Raw genomic sequence first — 27,209 nt, 5'->3', positions numbered from 1 at the left:
GGTGTATTCAAGATTACATTCAATCAATTGCTTTCTATTACGTGTAATTAAGATTGCATGCAATCATTATCACGTATAATTGTAATTATAAACCCTTGTCAAGTTTAGGAATGTATAGCACAAATTAGAGTAAGAAAGCAGTCAAGAAATTATATCATTTTTTAAAGATAAGTCAAAGGTTACGGTGGCATTCGAAACCGCTACCTTTAAAGTGTTAGGTAGAAGGGCAAAATACCATGGAAGCTCGTGGTGTATGATAATATTTATTTGTGGTACCATATGCATGCATTTATCAAGATTTATTATTGACCATTATGCTGTTCTATGCGTTAATCTTCTTCTAATCTGTCTCTGACGCTTTTCTTATATTGAAATAAAAATATGATTACTAATAATTACTTATAAGGTTTCCATTGAAACATGTCCCGCAGTGGATTGATCGTAAAGACACGGTTTTCAGCCAACCAACCAACACTGGCTGCGGCCAGCATAGGGGTCGAGAGTGCATGGTATCGATTCTCGTTGAACTGTTCTACAGTAAAGTGCTCGACTTCGCTCACTGGTAGCAGGGCTACCAAACAGGGGAGCCCTCCCCTCTGCAGAGGAACAAAACTGCGATGGCATGTCTTCAGACCATCCTAAGGGAAGTTTCCCAGACAGTCGCCTAAATTAACTCCTAAAATTAACTTTTATTGATATTGTACATCTACGTACAAAATCAACTTTGACATTAGCAAGAAAGACATAGCGCGGAAAATGTTTACTGATATCGTGTCTAATGACGTCACTAAGAAGGTCCTAACAAACCGTAATTCTTACAGTAAGACCACTGAACTCTTAATGAAATTAACCTTTATTTAAACTAATGAATTCAAATGTGACGTTAATTAGAAAAACCTAATGAGAAGAACATTTATTCATACTGCAAAATGACTCTAAGAAGCAGGGAATAGTTTGAGAATTTCATTTTTGGCTTTTTTTATTTCGGAATTATCTTTTTCTTTTTAAATATAGAGAACACATGGAAAATAGTAAAGATTGATGAAAAGAGAAAAAGAAAACTGACGAAAATGAATATTCTTTTTAAATAAATAAATAAAAGTTCTTTTAAATATTTTTAAAAATATTTTATTTTAATGAGTTTTCTTCTTTTTTCATTAATCATTATTATTTTCCTTGTTTTCTCTATATTTGAACATATTTAATGAGTTCTATATACTTGTTGCAGCAGCTCATGTGCACTAAAAATTCAAATTTAACTGTCAGACATAAAGCACAATTTCAGATTATTAATGATAAAATGATTAAAAGTCATCAATCTTCAAATTAAACATTTCAAATATTTGGGGTTCCGCTGAAAGAAGATTGATAATTTAGGGTTCCGTAGCAAAATAAATAAATAAATAAATAAATAAATAAATAAATAAATAAAAAAATTCGGACCATCTTTTGTAGGTAAGCAACTCAATTTGAGAATATTTTAAAAACATCTTTTAAACCAGTACAATTTCTTGAATTTTCAAACAATTCTCTGATAATGTGAAAAAATTTCTGTTAAAATCGTTTGAGATCACGCAATTATTTTTCAAGAATGTCAGGTGAGTGACGTCATTTTAGTGCGATTTATAGAGGAAAATTTTTATCGTCTGATCAGAGAATATGACTTATTTTATTACAATATTCAATTATTTGATTAATAATATTAAAATATTGAAACTCTAAAAAAATATTTCTCATCTTTGGAACTTTTTTTTCTTGACCAATCCAAATCGAATATTTTGTTCCAATCATGACTCACTCCATGTTGTGTTTATTCTCAAAATTTTTTTTTCCTTCTCTTTCTAAGGAAGAAGAAGATGTGAAGAATAATAACCATGTTCGAAGAGAGAGGATCAACGCCCTTCGCCCAGTTTCATAAACATTCTATAACAGTTCGAAATCGAACGAGATACTTCTCACAGGAGCGATCCGTTTTTCGCCTCTCGAACGACTAATCCCAAAGAATAGTGGACTTGGTGAGTCTCACCAGAAGCCCACAGCGCATAACCTACTGCGCACCAAACCACGGCGGCGTCCCTTTCGAAAAATTCACATCTTCGTTTGCGGCGGCCGACAAGGGTTTCATACGGTCGACGATCCCCTGTGAAGCTGGATTCAGTCGGCATTGAAGCTCGAATCGTAGCAGCGCAAAAGGGAACTCACGCCGCTGAACAGAACCCAGTGTTATTCCGACTGAAAATCTCCCGAGTAGAAAACGATTTCTTTTTATTTGTGTCAAAATGATCCGACTCTGTTGCGGAACATAAAAATATCGTCTGGATTCTCAGTATAAAAAGTGTTTGTTCCATTTCAAAGAGCTAAACCATCACGACGTTGTGTTTGTGAAATCAAGATTTAATCTATTCTGCTCAACATTTTTTTTACATAAATATTCTGTAGTGATAGTGTAAAAATATACATATATATATATAAATCGAAGAATATATATATCCCACCTGAATTTGCTCAGATAATTTGTACAGTGCACATTCGTTTTACGTCTTTTGGATTTTGCTGTTCTTAAATATCATCTAACAATGGATTGGCACAACAATATGAAAATTTATCAAAAAAGGAGCCTAATCTTTCCATTGGTGGTGTTGTTTACCATACTGCCGTTGGCAGCGATAGCTGTTAATCCATATCATGATAGGATCATTAGAAAAGGTGAGTTAAATCATTTGATTGAAAAATCTATTATTTCTTTTGATCACTGTGCCTTGCAAGTTTCTGTATAAAGTAGTTACAACTGTTAAAACGTTTTAGGATAATAGTTTATGATAAAAAGGAAAAGTTTCAAATTTTATGAAACTGTTAACAGCGCATAGAAAACAATGTGAACACGAAACGTCATATTTGAAACGTGAAAATAACGTTTCGTCAACTTACTATAACCTGAGCGCAATGAAACTATAATTTATTTTCATAGAAAACTTTCATTAATTACAAATCGCTCTATCTAAAGTGATCAAAACAGTCTAAAGTATCTCATTTTATCACACAGATAAAGTGGTTAATAATAGAAAAGTATTAAATAAAATTAGAATATTTATTTAGTTTTAACGTCATGAACGTAAACAAAATTGAACGTAATAGGCGTTTTGACATAAAACAAGGATTATAGTTTGAATATCAAACATGAATGTAGGACTTAAAAATAACGTCATGTTGACAAAGTACAATATTAAAAACATTAAATTTAAAATTGTCCTGCATTATAATTATCATAACATCGTTTCACAATTATTAAAAATAGCAGTCACGACTAACGTAACTAACAAACTAACGTAACATTAGATTATGTAATTTAGCATCACAAAAATATAAAATATTCAACTTAAGATTGTTTGTAACAATAAGCTTAAAGTTTAAACGTCGATTGCAAATATAAATATGTTAGAAACATATTACTATATGAATGCATTAAAAAAATAGTCTTTTATCATTGCAAAAATACCCTTTTGTCTTAGCAAAATATATCTTTATCACACTAAAATATCGTTTTTATCTTAGTAAAATATCGTTTCATATTAGTAAAATATCGATCTTAGTAAAATATTGTTTTATCTTAGTAAAATATTGCTTTATTCTATTAAAATATCGTTTTATCTTCTTAAAATATCGCTTTATCACAGTAAAATATCGTTTTATACTAGTAACAAATCTGCATTTTTAAAATAAAGTGTTTTATATTATATCAAAATATTATTTATTGTAAAATTCCTTACCTGCTGTCATTGATTTTAAACAAAACGAACAAGAGTATTTTAACGATTTTCCACTTGTTGATAGAAAGGAAACGAAAGAAATAGCGCATATCAATCAAGCATATATCGATGTACGAACTATTAACAGATAATTAATGTTAACATAAAGTAACTTACATGTGATTAAGATAAGATTTTCAAACCCAAAGGCTCGTTTTGTTGATGTATAATCTTGTAGACTCTCCTTGCAATATTTTCCGATTTGTACAAAGAGTGTTTAAATTGAATACTTCTGAATTTCACATAAGTTAAAAAAATGTATTGAAATTGGTTTACATTTCCAAAAATACTATTTAAGCAAGCGTTAATAGTTTTTAAGTTAAAATCGTAGTTTTCTATGAAGCGTGGAATCGAAACTTAAGCATATCGTATATTTGTGAATCCAATTTTAACGAAAATAAGTCTAAGAAATTTGCGTAAATGTCTTAAAATTTAGGAAATGCAAATTATTTAGCTTTTAGTGTATACATAGGTAGTTTAAAGAAATAAACCTTCGGAAATTTGTACAAAAAGTAAGAACTAAGAAAAAACATTAAAAGAACTTAGCAAGTACTTTTAAACTCTATTTTATTAAAACTGCAAACGATTCCATACCCTTAAAAATTGGCATTGATATTTTAAGAACTGTTTGTTTTAGTAGCGCATTTGAGAGGAGCATTGTTTTTGTAAGATATTACGTTTTTTTTTTAATCGGGGAAAAATTGCTTATAAATAGAAAAAGAAAATATTAAATAAGAGAAATTTAAAAAATTTTTTTTTCTTTCTTTTTTTTTTACGTAAACTTAGGGAAAAGTGCGATTTGATTATTTTTGATACTAAGCCGAAAGGAGTACGCAATCAACATTGGCATTGATATTTTAAGAACTGTTTGTTTTAGTAGCGCATTTGAGAGGAGCATTGTTTTTATAAGATATTACGTTTTTTTTTTTTTAATCGGGGAAAAATTGCTTATAAAGAGAAAAAGAAAATATTAAATAAGAGAAATTTAAAAAAAATAATTTTTTTTTTCTTTTTTTTTTTACGTAAACTTAGGAAAAAGTGCGATTTGATTATTTTTGATACTAAGCCGAAAGGAGTACGCAATCAACATTGGCATTGATATTTTAAGAACTGTTTGTTTTAATAGCGCATTTGAGAGGAGCATTGTTTTTGTAAGATATTACGTTTTTTTTTTTTAATCGGGGAAAAATTGCTTATAAATAGAAAAAAAAAATATTAAATAAGAGAAATTTAAAAAAATTTTTTTTTTGTTTTCCTTTTTTTTTACGTGAACTTAGGGAAAAGTGCGATTTGATTATTTTTGATACTAAGCCGAAAGGAGTACGCAATCAACAAAGAATGCTTTGATAAAATTCATAAAGTGCACATAAAAACGCAGTTAATAAATGAATACGTTAATGTTTACCTGGGAATGCGTTGTATATTATTTTCTTATATTTTTGTTAGTTGTTAGTTTTGATGAGAATTACATTTTATTTGAAAAGAACAAAAACAATGAGATAAGTAATGAGGTATTTGGAGATAAGTAAAAATAAAAATATACAAAAAGAAATGAAACTAGATTGATAATAATTTGTTTTTGAAATATTTTATTTTTTCATCGTTAAGAAATTTTTATTTTTTTCTTCGTATTTACGCGGTCTACTAATTTAAACAATCTGAAAAACGCTTGGTTTAACTGTATTTCTAAGATTGTTTATTTTTGTAGTCATGTTTCTAGGCAACTTTTTTAGGAATAGGATTTTAGATTTGCCTTTTTTTTTTCTTTTTAATTTTAATTAGAATGCGATGTGTGTTTATCACCTACAAATTGTTTAATAAAATGTTTCTTCTTAATTTTTAAAACGTTTTTTTTTTATACATTTTTATTATAAATAAATTTCTATTTGCTATGAAATGGAAAACATAAACGGATAGCAACATGCATAAATATTCAAAGCTGACATTTTGCTTTCGTTGTTATATATATCTTTTAAACAATTTTTTAACAAACAATCAGACGCAACTAAAATGATATTTTAGTCATATGTCTATAATAGACACAAATAAATCAACTGTCATTTCCATGGTAAACTTAACGACTATATAATATAGAGGTAAATGCGCTAAATACATTTTTACAGATATTGTAGGATTTTTCTTTAAACATAAATTTCAGAAGTATGACATACGTTTTGTGAATATAAAATTTAATAACTCTTGTAAATATTTAATAAATTATTTTTTACTTTCAATAAATAATACGCATTAAGTTATTGATTTGTTATGTCGTACATCCTGACCATAACCAGGCAACGTTTTTTGGAGCTCTAACTTTTGCCATGTTAAGAATCACTCGTAATTTTTACCCCAAACAGACGACGTGGGCAACGCCTGATCTGGTACCTGTGAGTGGACTCACTCTCAGTTATGGCTGATTTAATGCGCACCTTGTTGCGTACACACGCCGGTTGTTTAGTCTGCTGGCAGGTTCAAACTCACGACTTCTAGCTTTTCACCAGCGATGTGAACAACGCCTCAGCGCCACTAGATTACGATTTGTTACAACATCGTGTTGTTTCTTATTACGATTTTTAATTTATCAAAGGGAAACTTTTTTTAAAATTTAATCATTAGTCAAAATTATTCAAATTAATTATGGGCTTAGATAATATAAACAAATTTAACATTTTTAAAGTGCGAAAAAAAATCTGTGGATAAAATTTTTTCTAAAACTATATCAAAACTAAGTTACCTATTTTGACATGCGAATGATATATTGCATAAGTTCCGTTTAATAAATTTTTAAAATTCAATTACTTAAAATAAATATGATAAATATTAAACGGACATTTTCTAAAAAAATATTTTCGATCTCCCATTTTTGAACGAAATTGAATTGAATCGTTCCAACGTATATTTCTTGAGATATACGTATATTCTATAAAGTATACGCATTTCTTCTTTTCATAATTTGAATTCATGTTCTCTCTGCTTTTGATAATTTATATGAAGTTTCAATGTAAATTTTTACATTTTTTGAGGAAATTGTTTTTAAAAATATTGCATTTGAGCAGATGTATCAATTGATTTAAAAAAAATTTATATGTATCGAACTCAACAATGAAGTATCTATAATTATTGAATGTCTGCCTTATACACTAGATCTACCTTGGATTTGGTTTATGTGTCGAAGGTTTTGGGTTACAATAGTTCGAATGGATTGAAAAATGGTTTTATCTCTTTTTAACGTACCGAATATCACCGTTCTGAAAATGAAATAATGCAGATCTGCTTTTTTTTCTTCTTCTCAATGTTAGACCAATCCCCAACCCCTTTGTGAATGATCAGGGGGTATTTTTTATGGTCAGGGCTCCTTTCTTCGTCTGGAGCCTTCTATTTGGCCTTCCGTGACCCCTCCCCTAAGACGGGCATACCTTACACGGACTAAGCAAGGGAAGATTGAAAATATTTGCACTGAATTTTTAAAAAGAAAAAAAAAAACAGCTCTATAGTTTTAAAATGTTTTTCTTAAGCATCCTTTATCAATTTTCGACCTCTAATTGCTATCGACTTTCGATAACTATGTTTATTATTATTATTATTTTTTTACAATATTTTTTTTTTTCACTTTCAACGACAATAACTTCTCCAATTTTTCTTTAAGTTATTCATTTCTTTAATTATATATGATGGAATAATATTATCACTATTTTTGCATTAATATCTTCATTAATTTTTAATAAAGTTACTTTAATGAGCGGCAATTTTCCCACTGATTTTAAGTTTATGATATTAGCTCTAAGGAATTTTTTTCTTCGCGTCCATTAGCTCTAAGCATATTTTCGTAACCTTTTTCTTCTTCCAAAAATGGCACTCATTATTTTGTGTGAATTTTTCTGTTTTTAAATGAGTTGTTTTTAAATGTTAATAACTATACTCATTATTTTTCCTTTCTATACATTTTAAGAAAAATATCCTTTTGTGATAGTTTTCGTTATTTTTTCAATAAAGATATTCATTTTAATGGAGTAATTCTTCTTTGCGAATCTTTATTTCAATATCGATATCCATTATTTTACAGTATTTTCTTTATTATGTTTTACAATAACTTATTCCTTTTAGTAGTTATTTCCTTTTAGTAGTAACGATTTTTATTTTTTATGTCCTTCCTTAACTCTTAATAGTAATAAATACTGTCTACTTAAGCCATAATTTTCCGTGTTTTTTTAAAAATAATGATATCAGATTTAGGAAAAAACGTTATCTAAACTAACGAACGTTAGCTGAATATCTATCAGTTGCGTATTTTTATATTGTTTCTAACAACCGTATTCAATATTTTGCTTGAATTTTTCATTCTTGTTTCGAATGAATGTCCATAATCAGGGGTCTGTTTAGAAGAAATTTGGGTCTGTTAACGGACCCTTCACAAAATATCTTTTCATAAAAACGGACCCTTCACAAAATTTTTTAACCTAAAAACGAACCCTTCACAAAATGATTTTTCTTTTAATCGGACCCTTCACAAATTTGTTTATCTTCATTATTATTTTGTTAATCGAATAAACCCTTTCCAGGGCAGAAAACAAGAAAGATGGATGTAAACGAATTAAGTTTTGTCTTCGGCAGACGATTCTTCCATTATTCGTCCGAAATGAATATTCTGCGTTCAGCAGTATAGGCTAAATACCAAATATTTGTATGTTGCATCTCTAATTTAGAAGCAGCAATTGTTGTTTATTTTTTAAAATTTAATTTTTTTAATTATAATTTTACAGTGTTGAGCATAATCTTGTATGTCTTTACAATTTAAAAACTCCTTGAAAAAGTTTTTTGCAATAACCGGACCCTATTTGCACAAATTCATAAAAGCGGACCCTGGTTGAAAGAAAGTGAGTAATTTTTTCACAATTTCACGAAAAACGGACCTTATGCAAAATATCTGGACAGATCCCTGATAATTTTTTCACCAATGCTAGTAAAATGAAATTTTAAATCAATTTTGTTGAAGATTTTATTTTACTAGCATGTTGTGGTAACTTTTAAAACAATTTTATTTGTTAAGACGTAAAACTTCGTTAACTATTTTCAAATGAGACGTTCATTTTTTACAGTATTCATTATTTTACTATTTCCAATGATAATTTTTGAAACGTTAGTTTATGGACTGATTAATTGCAGTACTCTATTTACGTCTTATAGTGGGCTTTTGCGACTGTCTGAAAAGAATCCTTGAGAAAGTTCGTAAGACATTCTTATCACAATTTCGACCCTTTGCAAAGGAGCTTGTTTCCTCTTTTTGGTAGCCAAAATGACATGCGCGCAAGTCTAGCACTTTGCGGTAGAAGAGTTTAATGCGGACCAATACCGCTCCTCCCAGACCCATTCGGCCAAGAGGTCGTGGGCTGGATCCTAGCCAGCCGAAGACTCCTCGTGTAGTAAATGGTGACTGATGCACGTTAAATCCGTCGAGTCTCAAAGTCCTCCATGTTCCCATTACAAATGAACACCTCTGGGGGTATACTGATTCTGGAGTTTCCTTGTCTCCTGGATTGGTTCAAAATTATAAGGCTATGGAGTTGAGCATTAGTAGTCGTAAACCCAAAATTGGGTCGGCTGTTCAACGACGCGTAATCAAATAAAATAGAATTAATTAAGAAAAAAATTAGAATTTAAAAATTAAAAAGAAATCAATTCTGTTGAAATATATTGAACGTTAATATCCAAAAAACTTTTTTTTTCTTATATTATTGTCTAAACTTTTTTAAATCGAACTTTTGATTTAGTTTATATGGATTTTTTTTTACTAATCAATCTTTAAAATTTTTTTGAATAATTATGTTTCCGATAATTTAAAATGTGGCATTAAAGAAAAAAATTGTGAAATTCAATGACATTAGAGCACCAAATATCCTCGAGTTCAGCGAAGAAATCGAAAATTATATTGCACTTGATTGATTATTGTTTTTTTTTTTAACAATAGTGTAACTGCACGCTTTTATGAAGTATGCACTGATTTTTTTTCTTTATCATTTGTTGCTTCAGTGATTTAGACGTAGAACAAAGATTTCTGTTGTATATTCACAGGGGTCTGTTTAGAAGAAATTTGGGTCCGTTAACGGACCCAAAATATCATAAAATATCTTTTTGTAAAAACGAACCCTTCACAAAATGATTTTTCTTTTAATCGAACCCTTCAAAAAATTTGTTTATCTTTATTATTGTTTTGTTAATCGAATAAACCTTTCCCAGGGGAAAAAAAAAGAAAGAAATATGGATGTTAACGAATTAAGTTTTGTCTTCGGCAGACGCATCTTCCATTATTCGTCCGCAATGAACATTCTGAGTTCAGCAGTATAGGCCAGTGTTTTCCAAAGTGTGGTACGCGTACCCCCAGGGGTACGGGAACAGTTTAGTGGGGGTACGCGTTCTTATGCGAAATATCTTACAACAAACGAAAATTTCAAAAATTTTTATTTCAAGACAAAGATAACCATGAAAATTTATGATTACGTATTTTTCTATTGGCTATTTTTTGCAGAGTTAACAGTTAATAACACAAGCCTGCGAAATTGAACTTTTTGAAAAATACTAGACAAGTTATTGTTGATTTATATGTTATTTGATGTGCTGATTTTAAAAATGACCTTCATTTTCCCCTATCACATCAGGATTTTTTATAAAATCGATATTAATGTTTTTACTAAAATCCTATTTGGAAAGGAATTCTCTCAAATAATTTTGCATGTACTATCCGGTAACTGTTCTCTTCATTCATTTTGATCTATGTAAAATTTAATCTTGTGAAAGAAAATTGATTTNAGAAATAATAAACAATACTCAATAACTACACTGGAAAAAAAAGTATGGTCATAACTACCAGAATATGGTAGAATTTACCGCGTTTCTGCGTCTATGGAAACACAAAAAGCTCGAAAATTTTTACCGAAGAGCTTTGGTAAAGATTTCGATAAAATTTGGCAAAATTTTTAAATCTTATCATGATACCTACCAGGGGTCTGTTTAGAAGAAATTTGGGTCCGTTAACGGACCCTTCACAAAATATCTTTTCTTAAAAACGGACCCTTCACAAAATATTTTAACTTAAAAACGGACCCTTCACAAAATGATTCTTCTTTTAATCGGACCCTTCACAAATTTGTTTATCTTTATTATTGTTTTGTTAATCGAATAAACCTTTCCCAGGGGAAAAAAAAGAAAGAAAGATGGATGTAAACGAATTAAGTTTTGTCTTCGGCAGACGCTTCTTCCATTATTCGTCCGCAATGAACATTCTGCGTTCAGCAGTATAGGCTAAATGTCAAATATTTGTATGCTGTATCTCTAAGAAAATAATTTTTTTTAATTATAATTTTACAGTGTTGAGAATAATCTTGTATCTATTTACAATTTAAAAACTCCTCGAAAAAGTTGTTTTCGATAACAGGACCCTATTTGCACAAATTCATAAAAGTAGGACCCTGGTTGAAGGAATGTGACTTGACGTTTATTTTATATTCTCAAATTACGAGCAATTTTTTCACAATTTTATAAAAACTGTATCTTTCACAAAATACCTGGACAGATCCCTGATTCAAAATGTATATATACGTATGTATGGATACATCTTAAACAAATGAATTTATTCGTGTTTGTACCTTACTTTGTGACTCTTTCCGCATTAACCGGATTTTTTTTTTTTAAAATCCGTGGTGCCCTTGTCATTGAATTCCGTGGATAATCTGAATTCTACTGTAATATATGATATGTATAATGTTCACACACATATTTTACATTAAAGTCTTGCATTCACGAAAAGGTATATTTTTGCAAATTCAGATTATAAAAAATTACACTTTTTAGCTTACTTTACAAATTTTAAATGTATGTTTTGTATGCATTTGAATCTTTATTCCCCAAAACTAGTACTACGGGGGGGGGGGGGGAATNGGGGGGGGGAATACCCGCTTATCCTATGGTTAATGCGTGTAACGAATATGTTTGAAAATAATTTAAGTATATTAGTTCTATGGTGATGTTTCTTTCTTTTTTTTTTAACACATAATGATACAAACTAGGTTTTTTTTTTTTAAGGTAGGTACTTTATTTACGTCGCACTAAAGCTGCAGAATGGGCTATTGACGACGGTCTGGGAAACATCCCTGAGGATGATCCGAAGACATGCCATCGCATTTTTGATCCTCTACACAGGGGATGGCTCCCCTGCCTTGGTAGTCCAACGACTTGAGCGCGAAGTCGAGCACTTTACGGTAGAACGGTTTAACGAGGACCAATACCGCGCACCCACGGTCCCTACGCAGGCTGATCAAAGTGGTCACCCACCCGTTTATTGACAGCAGCCAGTGATGGTGTTCTACTATGAACCTTGTCTTTACGATCCACCGCGGACGGCTTGAAAAGGATATGTACCGTTGTTTAAACTGGTATTTAAAGGCTACTGCGAAAAAAGGATGCTAAGCTTTTACAACCATTCTATTACTTTTTAGGTTTTTTTTTGTTATTAAATTGTATGTTTATGATTAGGAATAAATAACTTTCGATGTTCACTTTTATACATTTAGGAAAATAAGTTTTTTTTTTTTAAAAAAAAAAAGTGTTTTCAAATTTTAAATTTTCTATTTAAAATCTTGATTGTGTTTTTACCGTATTTCTAGAGTAAAGTTTTGAATAAGTACTAGTACACAATTTCCAAAGTACTAGTACAGGATTATTATTTTTTTATATACTTCATTTTGAGGAATAAAAAATGTGACGATTTTTTTCTCAATTTTCTCAAAACAGAGCGTGTCACAAACTTCAACCTTAAAAATTCTAACTGTCTCAATAAATTTAACTCACGTTCGTATATGCTAAATACACGGATATAATTCCATTGCTTCGATGATCTTATATATTAATCATTTTTGTCCCCTCGGTACTATTCCATGTAGTATTTATTATTGGCATCTAATGGAATTCGAGTTTGTGGACAATGCAATCGGAATCAATAAATAAGTGAAGTCCTGCAAATCTTCCCTCCCCTTTTACTAGGACACCAAGGTATATGGAAATCTATTGGTAAAGGGGGGAGAATAGAATAATAACCGATATTCTATAGTTCACGTACCACCGCAGGGGTCAGCTCTAACTGCAAAGTTACGAATTGCAACTCGTGACACAGTTGCTGGCGAATGTCGATCGGCACGAAGTTTTCCCAATTAAATCTCCTGCCAAATCGAAATAGAGTTAGTTCTGATTTGCGACTATAGGGAATAGTGTTCTACGTGCTGCTGCCCAGTTGCTCTAGTAAACTGAACTTCGTTTGTTTAATTTTTTCTTTGGGTTTACTTCCTTTTGCTCTACCTGCTGTTATTGAACTTTTGAATTATGGGTTTTGTACGTTATGATATAAATAGTTATTTTGTTTGAGGGAATAGTTTTTGTTTTTATTTTGCTTAGATGATAAGCTGTGTAATGTTTAAAGCGTATTCAGCTATTAACTCAAGCTCAACGAGAAAAATTAGCAAATTAGTCCTGTGCTAATGTTTTTTAAACGGCTTTTATAGCGTGAATTTTGGCTATGGTTTATTTAGTAAAGATATTTGTTTCGCTCAAGCGCAATAGTTATCTAAATTAAGATGCGATTCCCCAAAATGTCCTATTTACGAAATAGTTAGCTATTAACCCTCGCAGCCGTGATGGCTCAGGGGATAGAGCATTCGCCTCCCAATTCCTTTCTGGGTTCGAATCCCAGCAATGTCTGGTTGATACGGATTCCACACCCGGCTCGCACCGACCACAGTGCTGACGTAAAAGTGGTAGGCGGATCATGGGTTAAAGTCATCTTGCCGTCGGGCTAACCATGGGAAATTTTCGTTGTTTTCCTCTCTATTTAACGCAAATGCGGGTTAGTTCCTCCACGAAGGCAGGAATGTTTTTTACTTTTTTTTACTATGAAAGTGCTTTCTTCAAATAACCGTTTCTCTACTCCGTTTATTTCTTCGAAAGAAAAGGATATAGATGGATATTTTCTGTTATCTAATGCCACTTGCCATAACCCGCAAACCTGCTCTGTAAAACCAAGCGAGTTTAAGGCAGATGGTGCGTTTTTTGCTTTTCAGTGGCGCCATCTGTGGCTAAGAATATGACTTCAGCCACACACACGTCGCAGCTCATTCAAAGAATGGTCCCATTCATACATATATTCATTCATAACATCGTAATTTTGACCTGAAATGGGGAACGATCTATCAGCAGTATGATTTGTTACGAGAACATGTATGACTTTGGGACCCAACAAATTTAACGTGCACCGATCATCATTTACTGACATTTATTTTCGGCCGGCGGGAATCGAACTCTCGCCCTCTTGGACAAGGGCCCAACTCCCTACCAACTAGCCTATCCCGGCCACTGGATATTTTCTAATAAGTGTTACTTCTATGCAAATTCTAATGAAGGAAAAACCTTAATTGGATATTTTCGAATAACTGCTACTGTTAGTCACATTTGTTTGAACAAAAGAAAAGCGATAAGTCTGGGATAATGGTTTGTTTACGCATAATTTTTTGAAAGGAAAAAGCGATGTGTAATATCTGAAACAGGGTGCGAAGCGTTTTGAAAAAGTACTTAAAGGTGCTTATTTTTGATTTACTTTCTTAAAAGCCCCTAAAGGCGCTTTTATTTATTCGGGATTTGTAAAAAGTGCTTAATTTTTTATCTTTCAAAAAGAAATTTTTTCTTTGCCGTGTCGCGATTGTCGTTCTAAATTACAAAAAGTGCGTGATTTTCACAATTTTCTCTGCAACATTTATCAGAAACTAGTTATTTTATCATGATAGTGTGAAGTTTGTGAAAATGTTTTTGAATTTTATTGATTTCATGTTCATAAATTAAGAACTTAAACGGTAGAAAGAAATAATTTTTATTGCTGCACAGATCCTAATTTTATGATTTTATTTTGAAAAGTGATTATAAATATTTTTTTAGTGCTTGAAAAGTACTTAAAAGGTGCTTATTTTTTGTGGAAAAATATGACTACGCACCCTGTTAAATATGATTTTTTTTCTTCTTTAAAGCCTTAAAAAACATTAAATGGTATTAGGATTAGAGAAAGCATTGCTCTGAATATGTTTTAAATGCATTTTAATTTCGATGTGCATTTCCTAAGTAAAATGGACATGAAACCAATATATCACCGCTATGTGCGTTAAAAAAATATTCTCTAAAGAGCAAATACAAGCTAAATTTGCTCAAAATTAAAAAAAAGAAAAACAGAAATAACGGACCACACGCATTTTTCATAAAGGGGCCCTTAAATCTTCAAATAGAAAGGGAAAAAAACTGAAAATGGAGGAGGGGAAATGAAGAAACTTTATAAGAAAATTCCGATGTGTTTTAAGAAGATGCCGCACTTTTCCCCTTATCCATAAATCGTGGGGGGTATCAGGCATTTCATTATACCCTAAATGAGTCTTAATCGTGTGACCAGTGTTGAAAGAATCCTCTTCTCGGAAAAGGCCCGCATTTTGTGGGAATAATTAGAGAGCGCGTACAAATTGTCGAGTTAGAAGTGTACGGACTGTACATAACTCCTCCCCTACTTTATGATCTTCGTTATAAAGCTTGCAGTTAATGAAACACTTCATAAAGGGTGGAGAGATATTCTTGTTCATTAAGAGTCGTTAAAAATGGAAAGATAAGAGAATATTCTTGAGAGCGAAAAGACTATTTCTGTTCCTTTTTTATTAGCTTTTTGTCACTTATTTTTATTTGGAAGAGCCTCTTAAATGAAGGCATTCGTTGACAGACCAAAAATAGAATTTCGGATGAGCTGAGTAAACATTTTGTCGTTGTTTGTTTTGTCTGTAAGAAATTAATTCTCAACCATCTTCGTTTTTTTTCTTCATGCTTTGATGCGTTTGAATCAGAGTGTCACTAAACAAAATCACCAATGAGACTAAAATCAATTAAATTGAATTTGTGATCATTGATATATTTATATAATTTTAAGAGTTTGGCGTAATGAATCATCCATATGCTTCAAATCAATAGAATCAGTCAACGTATGTAAAGTAAAGAATTTAGGATATTATATAGTAGTGGTATTTTTTGCACTTTGAGGAACTAATAGATGAACAGATTCGATTCCAGATTCCAACAAATCAGTGATCGTTGATATAATTGTGTAATTTTGAGTTTTGCAAAACGAATCATCAGTGTGCTTCAAATCAATAGAATCAGTCAACTTATGTAAAGTTACGAATTCACATTTATTAGTGGTATTGTAGTGGTATCTTTTGCACTTGGAGGAACTAATCGATGAACTGATTTGATTCCAGATTACAAAGAATCTGTAATCATTGATATATTTATATAATTTAAATAGTTTTGGGAAACGAATTATCAATGTGTTTTGAAATCAATAGAGTCAGTTTACTTATGTAAAGTAACGAATTTAGGATACTTTATCGAAGTGTAATCTTTTGCACTAGAAGGAACTATTAAATGAAGTGATTCGATTCCAGATTCCAAGGAATCTGGGATCATAGATATATTTCTATAATTTTAAGAGTTTTGGTAAACGAATCATCATTGTGCTTCAAATCAATAGTATCAGTCAGTGTGAAGTTACGAATTCACGACCTTTTACCGTAGTGGTATCTTTTGCTCTTGAAGGAACTAATTGACTGATTCGATTCCAGATTCCAACGATGGTGGGTATACGTCCCCTTCAATACTTCGAAATTTTTAAAAGTAAATTCATTAAAGTGAAAAACAAGAGAGTTATAAAAATAATTAATCTACTTCTAGATATTCAACAGATATAAGAATTTTTTTTTTGTTGCTTAAGAGAAGTATTATAAATTTGTATTTTAATTTCGTTTCCCTCAAAAATTTGACCCTGCTTATGCTTGAAAGACATGGTTTTTGTGTTTTTTTTCTTCACAATAAGCAGGACCTTATTTCTCATATTTGCAAATTTATGAGCAAATTTTTTACAATTTTGCAAAAACCGCCTTTTCACAAATCAAGTCAGAACAGAACACCGGTTTTTGTGATTTTTAACGAAATCAGGACCCTATTTTCCCAAAGTCACTAAGTTAGGACTATATCCTTCACAAATAAATAAGTAAAATTAAAAAATACAAAATTAAAAAATGAACTGAACTATTTAAATACTGCACGGACCATTAGTTTGTGTGATTTTTACAAAATTCCCAAATCGAGACCCTATTTTCACGAAGTCTAAACATACCATTGATTTTTGGGATTTTTCTGTAAGCCCGGACTTATTTTCATGGATTCACAAAATATGAGTTGATTTTTCCCTTAAAGGCACAATTTTCACTACGTCTAAATTACCCTTCATCTCTCATATTTTTACTTACTCTATTACTATTCACAGAACATAGACGTAACTTTTTTCCAAAATCCATTCTTTATTTGGAGATAATCTATTCTGTTCAATGGCGGCGCACCCATGAACGTAGTTGATACCGGTATATCGAAAGATCGGGTCAAAGTGTCGGCCATTCAAAAACGATCATTTACTTTTATAGTTCCGGATCAAGACTTAATGCGCACCGATCACAATGGAATAAATAAAATAAAAAGTATACATTTTCGTCTTCATAGTAGCAGATGATTAACTTGGTTGGAAGGCTTCCTCTCGCGATGTTTAGAAACAAAATATTCGAAAATACGAGCTGTTACACCCTGTGAAGATATTTTGTTAAATATTGAGAGGGTTGGGAGTTTTCGAGCAATTTTTCGAAAGGATCGATCTAAATTAAACTTCAATCCATTATCGTTTAAGTTGTTTACGGATAGAAGAGTTTTATTTTATAAATTTTTTAATGTGGTATTCGATCAAAAGTTCGTGTGAGCGAAAGCTTCACGTGAAGTAAAAATCTTGTGTGGGAACGATTTAGTATTTACTGTGACGTCAACGATTTAATATTTAATGTGATGTCAACGATTTAGTATTTACTGTGACGTCAGCGATTTAGTATTTACTGTGATGTCAACGGTTTAGTATTGATTGTGATGTCAACCATTTAGTATTTACTGTGATGTCAACCATTTAGTATTTACTGTGATTTCAACGATTTAGTATTTACTGTGATTTCAACGATTTAGTATTTACTGTGATTTCAACGATTTAGCATTTATTGTGATGTCAACCATTTAGTATTAACTGTGATGTCAACGGTTTAGTATTGATTGTGATGTCAACCATTTAGTATTTAATGTGATGTCAACGATTTAGTATTTACTGTGATTTCAACGATTTAGTATTTACTGTGATTTCAACGATTTAGCATTTATTGTGATGTCAACCATTTAGTATTAACTGTGATGTCAACGGTTTAGTATTGATTGTGATGTCAACTATTTAGTATTGATTGTGGTACCAACGATTTAGTATTTACTGTAATGTCAACGATTTAGTATTTACTGTGATGTCAACGGTTTAGTATTGATTGTGATGTCTAAAATTTAGTATTTACTGTGAAGTCAACGATTTAGTATATACTGTTTACTGTGATGTAGTCAATATTTTGTTTATGCTTATATTTACATTAGCAATATATTGTTCCCGCAAGCTATAATCAATCTTTCACGCTCGACAGTATCATCGTAAATCCACGCGGTGTTTCAAACCTTTTTTCTACAGTTATTGCCACGAATTTTCACTTTAAAAAAAAAAACCCTACATTTTTTTTATTTAATTTTATTACGACGCGTGAAATTCAAATCGAACATTTCATCATTCGCTTGTAATTATGACTATTCCTCTAATTTTTCGAATATTTGGCAGTTATTGCTACTGATTTTCATGTTTTTTTTTTTTAAATTCTGTTATTTTTCAATTAATATTGCACAATTTAAAACACACTTTTTGATGCGCTTTATTTACGCCAATAGTATTATAAATCCATGTGGGGTTTTGATTGTTTTTTCGGCAATTGTTTCTATTGATTTTTATACGGTTTTTAAAGATCCCTATATTTTTCGTATAGTATAGGGAATTCGAATCACGCAATAACGCATTTACTTTAGAACGAAATGAGTCGATCGAATTTTCGATCGAGTTTTTGGCAGTTATATAGTTATTGATTTCCAAATGGTTTTTTAAATACGATATTTTTAATATGGTATAAATTTACCACAAATGAATCTCGAAACACGCATTTGAGTAATCACTTATTGGAAGAGATTCGCAGCGTGCTCCCGATTAGCGTGATGGCTTTTTTTGCAAACGCAAAGTACTTCTGTTATTATAAAATAGTAATATATATACATAAAATTGCTATTAATAATGTTTTGCAGAAAAATAAGAGTGCAAAGGAAATTCTGCAACACTGCAACACCTGACATATTTTATTATAACATTGTAATATTGGTTTGACAGTATGATTTAATTGAGAATAGAACTAAAAATTAACCTTTACGAAGTAAATGTTAATTAACATTTTTATGAACTTCAAAGGGCCGGGATAGCCTGGTTGGCAGGGTGCTGGGCTCGCGTTGGTGAAAACGGGAGTTTGAATCCAGCCCCGTGTAGTAAATGGTGAACGATTCATGTTAAATCTGTCGGGGCACAAAGTCCTCTATGTTCCCATAGCAAATTATACATCTGGTGGTCCTAAATTGGAGATTGATTGTTCTTTGGTTCAGGTCAAAATTACGATCAATGAATGGATGTATGAATGGTTTCGCTCCATAAATGGGTGTGGCAGAAGTCGAATTCTTGGCCATAGATGGCGCCACTGGAAGACAAGAACAATCGCACCTCTCTACTTAATGGCCGACGAGAACAACGACATCAAATTCAAAGTATTCAGCACATAAGTGAAACATTTATGAATGGATTTACGCATTAGGGCTATGAAAGTTTTCTTCGAAATTGTGGACATACTATTCATGTTTGTTACATTTGTAAACGTACGAGGCACTTGTAAGTGGATTAAAAAATATTCAGCATTTTTGGCTGGTGTTCAACACATACGATACGTACGATAATTTTAAAAAATTTTTTGCATTTGTAAATCAGCAACGAATTTTTTAAAGTGTGTGCCATTTAAGAATGGATTTTTAAACATTTAGAGCTTTTTGAAAGATGTTCAAGAAAACTACGGACGTACTAAAAGCTTTTTTTCATTTGTGCAATTTACAGCGCATTTTTGAATGTATTTAAAACCATTAAGGCTGTTTACCGGAGATGAAATGATGTTATTTTGCTAATCATGTGCTGTTTCCATAACTACTGCAAGTTTTCATCAGTTACTCATGACTGTTAGGACAAGATTAGTCTATCTAAAGCTAGCGCTATCTACAAATTGGATAAAAAATAAAAATTTCATAAAAATTTACAAAAACTGAGAATTACGGTAGTGATTTTGATAATTTTCATCTAGGAGGAAAAATGGCGCCAAATTGGCGATTTTTAAGAAAGTTTAATTATTTTTTAAAAAATTTCATTTATTTGTCTGTTTTAAAGCCCAGATAATTCTTCACGGCAAGATTGTATTTATAGTTTAAAATCATCACATAGCTTTAAGAGTAAGACACTTAAACTATGGCTTTTTATTATTTTCCTTGGCGACAGAACTTCGAAAAACAGCGTTAAGCTCTTTTACTTGCGTTTTACTAACACCTAATATAAACGCTTTTGTATTTGTGAATTTACGACACATTTATTAATGCATTAAAAATCAATAAACGCTTTTGCAAGTGTTTTGAATTTTTTTACTAACCACTAGTATAAACATTTTTGCATTTGTAAATTTTAAATAAATTTATTAATGGACTCATTAGATCATTAGAATGAATCATTAAGCACTTTTACAAACGTTTGACTCATTTATTAACATCTAGAATAAATATTTTTGTATTTGTAAATTTCCGACGATTTTGTGAATAGATTTATAAACATAGCGCTCTTGAAAGATTCAAAATTTCGAATGAATGTTTTTTTCCTTCCAATTGCACATTTACATAGAATTTGTGAATGGATTTAAAAACGTAAGTGCTTTTGCAATCGTTTGAGATTTTTTAATAACCTATAAGTTTTTACAATTTTAAATTGGCGGGACCTTTATGAATAGATTTGTAAACATTTAGCGTTTTTATGTATTTCAATTATTTTTTTAATGTTCTTTTTGAAAAATTACATCTTATTTTAAAGTACATATATAAAAGAATGTTACGTTGAAACTTTTCGTAACCAAACGTCTCAAGTTTTAAAAATTTAATAAATTCTAAATTGTTCTGAATTATTGTTATACATTCATAATTTTTTTTCTTCAAAATAATGCTATTTCAATCTAAAATGTAAACAAATTTTGTATAATTATTTTAGCAGAAAATGAAAAAGTATTTGAAATTGCATAAAGGAATGGGAAAAAAATCTACAAATTTCATTTTTCGGCTTTCTGCATTTTCAAAGCAATTGTTCTTAGTGATAACTGTGCTTTCATTTTTTCGCTTCATTCAAATTGTTTTCCATTTATTTTAGTTTGTATTTCATTTCAAAGAAGTAAACGTTTTAGATTGTTTAAAAGATAAACTGTTTGTTAAAAATAGTATCACAATAGGAATCTCCAAACGTTCTCGAGTGTTATAACAACACACTAAATATTCCTTTAAATTTATATTTGGATGAAAAAAATTGACTGTTTTTAAATTGCGCCAATTGTTCGTAAAATCAATTTCACGGCATTTAGTTGGCGAAAATGAGTATCCAAACAAATAAATGCGATTCCATGAAATGCCTTTACGTTTTTTTTTATTATATCCTCCGTTTGATTTCATCCAGTTGCGTTGGAACTTCTTGCATTTGAATTTGACAGAAAAAAGAAATTGAATTTTAATTCAGCTTGTTTTCGGAGAAAAGTTTCATCAAAATTGAAATAGGGCACAAAAATAAAGATCGCGCATTTGATATTGAAGAATTGTTTTATTTTAAATTAGTGTAAAAAAAAAATCTTATGATTGCTTTTGATATTTTCTTTTTATTTTTGTTTTAAATTTTCGATATAAAATTATATAATGTAGAAAATAACATTTATTAGTTAATTTTGTGGAAACACTGAACTTTTCTGCGTACCTAGATAGATTGAAGGGTAAGTAGTGTAGAAAATAACATGTATTAGTTAACTTTGGAAACACTGAACTTTACTGCGTGCCTGGAAAGATTGAAATGTATATAATGTAGAAAATAACATGTATTAGTTAACTTTGGAATCACTGAACTTAACTGCGTACCTGGAAAGATTGAAATGTATATAATGTAGAAAATAATAACATGTATTAGTTAACTTTGGAAACACTGAATTTTGCTGCGTACCTGGAAAGATTGAAAGGTAAATAATGTAGAAAATAACATGTATTAGTTAACTATGGAAACCCTGAATTTTGCTGCGTACCTAGGAAGACTGAAAGGTAAATAATGTAGAAAATAATAACATGTATTAGTTAACTTTGGAAACACTGATTTTTGCTGCGTACCTAGATAGACTGAAAGGGCTAGTTTCCCAAATTGCTTGTGTGTAGGTCAATTAAGCATCTAATATAATCATAATTGATTTAATAGAAACATATTATAGACTTGAATATCGAAAATCAATGTTAATTTTTCCGATTAGGTTGACGAAAATATTTGAAGATTGGCTTTTCAGTTATACGTATATAGTTTCCTAGATACACTGGCTTAAGAAATTAAGAGAATTCGCAGACTTGGTCGATTATCTCTAGAACTAATGGACCGATTTAAGTGGACCGATAGAAAGAAATAGATATTATTACCCCACAGATCCTAATTATGATTTTTCTGGAAAGTGATTAAAAATATCTTTTTATGAAAAGTACTTAAAAGGTGCTTATTTTTTGTTGAAAAATCTGGCTACGCACCCTGTTTATGATTTGATAGTTTTTTGAATATTTTGAGTACAAAAACAGTGACTTCAGCATGGCCAATATTGTATAATTTAACCGAAAAGGCCAAATTATTCTGATAAATGTTTTTTTTTTTACATAAAATATTATTAAAAACCTGCTTTACCATATTACTGGGAGAAACCTTATTCTAATTACCAAAAAAGGTTTATCCTCATTCTAGAAACCTTAAAAGGGTGTTATGGTGATTACTCCTCATTAACGCTTAAATGAATCAGAAAATTTATTCGATTTGATCTAAAAAAGATGTTTTGACACTGGTTGTTGTATAGGGCTTCCGAAACATTCCATAACCCTTCGCGACCCCCCCACAAGTCGAAGGTAAAAAAAAAATGGCTGGCTTTTTCACCGGCAATTGGACTTTTGTCTTTCTGCTGTAAGCCTTAACTTGGGATATTTAATGAAGAAATAATGCCTTGTCCAGGATTGCAAGTACCTTCACAGTAGTGACAGTAGTGAACACAGCCGCAGAAGAAAAAGGTTTCTTCCAATCTAAGTAGAAGAAATGTTCTCTTTTTCTAAAAAGAAATATCAAATATTAAAAGTTTTTTTTTAAATAGTTTATAATTGGAACCTAATAAAAATACTGGTATTAATTTTCAAGCTGTTTAACAAATCATTTTTAAATAAGCGAAAACTAAAATGTAACAGTTGGAGCATACTACTAATACACTATTAAAAAAAAAACACACACATTAAATTCACAGTTACAAATAATAAACTAATTTTTGAATCAAATGCTGCTAAACATGAATATTTAAGACTCCTGAATAACATGATTTATAAATTTTATAAATTTTGATTTATGAATTGATTTATAAATTTTATAATTTATAAATTTATTTATAAACTAAAAAAATGATTTTAAAAAAAACTAAAATGTTTATTTTATTAGATTTGTTTAAATTTAAGCTATTATTATAATACTCCTAAACATTCGTTACTTTTAGTTTCTTCAATTTCGTTCAGTTTTTTTCCATTTCGTCCAGTTTTTTTTCCATTTCGTCCAGTTTTTTTTCCATTTCGTCCAGTTTTTTTTTCTATTTCGTCCAATTTTTTTTTTCATTTTTTCCAGTTTCTTCCTGCGTCCTGGATGAAATGCCAAACTCTGTGACCTTATCAGTTTCGTATATCTTTCGTGATTTATAAATTTTTAAAACAATGTATAAACTAAAAAAAATGATTTAAAAAAAAAGAACTGAAATGTTTATCTTATTAGATTTGTTTAAATTTACGCTATTCTTATAATACACCTAAACATTCGTTACTTTTAGTTGCTTCAATTTCGTTCAGTTTTTTTTCCATTTCGTCCAGTTTTTTTTTTCCATTTCATCCAGTTTTTTTTTCTATTTCGTCCATTTTTTTTCCCTTCATTTTTTCCAGTTTCTTCCTGCGTCCTGGACGAAATGCCAAACTTTGGCCTTACCAGTTTCGTATATCTCCATGCACGGTATTTATATCTCGTTGCTATAAGAGTTTAAAATTTCAATAAAAATTAAAACTTATTAAAGATATAAAATAATGGTGTTGATGTCTCTTTTAATTATCTCTTTTTAACACATTTTCGAATATATTTGCTTTGGAGAGAAATTTTTACCTGTCCTAGAGAATGTCCAATAATTTTCAAGAGAATTTAATCAAACTGAAAAGAGGCAAACTATTCTAAAGGCGGGTGCGTGGAGAAAACAATCTTTTGATCCGTTTTTAATTAATGTTTGATAACACTTTGCTTCTTTCACAAAAACTTTTTTTTTCTCTCTTCTTTTTGATCTTTATTTCTCAATTTTTGTTTAATATTTTATTATTTTTTGCCGCTTTTCATTTTAAAAGAAAATAGTTTTCATTCGTGCAACGTTATTCTTTTTTGAAATTCAGTTTCATTGAGTTGAGTAGATTGGCGCTGTTTCTTTTTTTATCGTTTGCTTTTTTTTAAAGCATTATTTCAAAATATTTTTTACTTGGATTACCATTTTTAAAGTCGTTTTATTTTTTTATTCTCAGATATTTCTTAGAGTTATTTTGTGAGAAAGTAATTTTTTATTTGAGTATTCGAAAGTGATTTTTATGTTTGACTCCTTTATAAACATTGTTTCACAAAAGAATTAATGAAAAAGCCCTTTTTTAAAGAAGTAAAGAAAATCATATGCGTTGCAAAAAGTAAAGAAATTCTCTTTTCCAATAATCATAAATGGATATTTGGATTAAAGCTCATTCAATTTAAAATAAAAATTTCATGAAGTTATATTTTAAAACTTCAGCACTTCAAAAATTGCTTTTCATTTTAAATTTCATTAATTATTGCTTTCTAAATTGTTTTTTTTTTTATTTTATTTAATAACACAGCAGCAAGGGGTCTGTTTAAGAAATTCTTTCAAAAATTATTTTATCGTAAAACTGAAGCTTAATAATTAACTTTACCATACAAATATTTAAGTTTCATTTACAACGTGAAAATTTAAATTTTAATGACCTAATATTTGCTTATTAAATTTGTTTGAAAGTAATACTAAAATAATTTGCTATATTAATCCTTAAAATACTTTAATTTTTTATAAGAATAGTAACAAATAGTAACAACACTGAAAAATAAATGACATTACGTTAGGTTCCCTTAATTATAATAATACACATTTTAAACAGTTTGATTCTATGCATTATAGTTTTTGAAGCGATTGATTGTATCAGCTAATGTGTTGATTATAGATCACGATATTTTAAATAGTGAAAACATGAACATAATTTAACAATAACATAACATTATTTACATAACAGTAAAAACATTAACGTAGCATTATTTAAAAGTAAGCGTATAGAGAAGTTTCTGTTATTCCAACGAAGATGTTATTTTAATTCAAACGAGTGTCTAGTAGGTAGTATGTAAATTATTTACGTTGCGAATATTTATAATTATTTACGTAAATTATATATGTAAATTATTACGTTAAATTATTTACGCTATTAAGGCTAGGGTGCGATTGTTATTGTTTTCCAGTGGCGCCATTTATAGCCAAGAATTTGACTTCTACCACACTCACATGTCACAACCGCTTATAGGGTGAACCCATTCATATATCCATTCATTCTTCTACAGATCATAATTTTGACCTGAACCAGAGAACGATCAATCTCCAGTTCAGTACCCCCAGAGGTTTAATTTGTTATGAGAACAAGGAGTACTTTATGGCCCGACATATTTAACGTGTACCAGTCACCATTTACCACACGGGGAGTCTTCGGCTGACTGGATTCGAACTACCGTTCTCACGAACGCGAGTCCAGCGTCCTGCCTACCAGGCTATCCCCGGCCCTAAATTATTTAGTTAGTTTGTAGATTACCTGGCTAGTTTGCGAAACATTTACAGTTTTTTAGCACTTTAACGGTTAATTTACAAATTAGCTAGATAATCTGATTTCCACACTTTGGCAGTAACATATACATTAACATAGCGTTTTTAAAAAGTGCTTAAAGGTGCTTATTTTTGATTTTCGGTTTTTAAAAGCCCTTAAAGGTGCTTTTTTCATTGGGTGTTTTTAAAAAGTGCTTAATATACCCTTTTCGAAAATGAGATTTTTTTTTACCATGTCAATTTTCGCCACGTATTATGCAAAAGCGTAATTTTCACATTATTCTATTCAACGTTTTCGAAATTCATTCAACCACAATCTATTTCAGCGTACCGTCGGCGGTCCATAGCGTATGAAAGCGCCAATCATTTTACAGGCTTGAAATACTTGCAGTCCTTATGTGCATATACTACACTCTCATGTACAATTTGCCGCATTTTGCAAGATATTCTCAATTTCAAGCTACAGTTTCCACCCTCTGAAATAGAGCCGAAAAATCTCTTGATCATTTTCAATGGCTAATATAATGAAGTAAAGAATTCCGCGTCAAAAACTATTTATTTTATCATGATCATGTAATCTTTGAAAATTATTTTGCATTTTTGTTAATGTGCTTAATATTTTTTGAGAGCTTAAAAAGTACTTAAAATGTGCATATTTCTTGTTTAAAGATATGGCTACGCACTCTATGGTAGTTTGAACCATAAATTTTTTCCTCAGTGTTGAAAAACTCCATTTAAAATTTTTAAGGTGGTAAATGTTGGCATTTTACAAGATCTAAAAATAGGCCCCAGACTCGATTGAGGAAAACAAAACAGTTATGAAACAGAAATTTTTTTTTCTTATCGCCTTTTTGGTGAATTTTAAAAATTAGAGCTTTTTTGAGTTCTCAAAACATGTCGTACTCANAAATAGAAACAACACTGAAAAATAAATGACATTACGTTAGTTTCCCTTAATTATAATAATACACATTTTAAACAGTTTGATTCTATGTATTATAGTTTTTGAAGCGATTGATTCTATCAACTAATGTGTTGATTATAGATTGCGATAATTTCGATTGCGAAAACATTAACATAATTTAACATTAACACAGCATTATTTACATAA

The 27,209-nt window shown here is 30.3% G+C and overlaps 1 protein-coding gene across 1 annotated transcript in view; it reads left to right on the top strand.

The window, feature by feature from the left end:
- The first annotated feature begins 1,930 nt into the window (after positions 1–1,930).
- The window catches only part of LOC110282721 (semaphorin-2A), a 535,140-nt gene continuing 509,861 nt past the window's right edge, over positions 1,931–27,209 (top strand). The window contains exon 1 of the mRNA XM_043041274.2: positions 1,931–2,706. Within this exon, the coding sequence (XP_042897208.1) occupies positions 2,577–2,706 (130 nt within the window). The 5' untranslated portion in view covers positions 1,931–2,576. The remainder of the gene's footprint in view (positions 2,707–27,209) is intronic.

Source organism: Parasteatoda tepidariorum, chromosome 10, assembly GCF_043381705.1.
Source record: "Parasteatoda tepidariorum isolate YZ-2023 chromosome 10, CAS_Ptep_4.0, whole genome shotgun sequence".
In the NCBI taxonomy this organism is placed as follows: Eukaryota; Metazoa; Arthropoda; class Arachnida; order Araneae; family Theridiidae; genus Parasteatoda; species Parasteatoda tepidariorum.
This window is presented reverse-complemented; position numbering and strand designations above follow the sequence as displayed.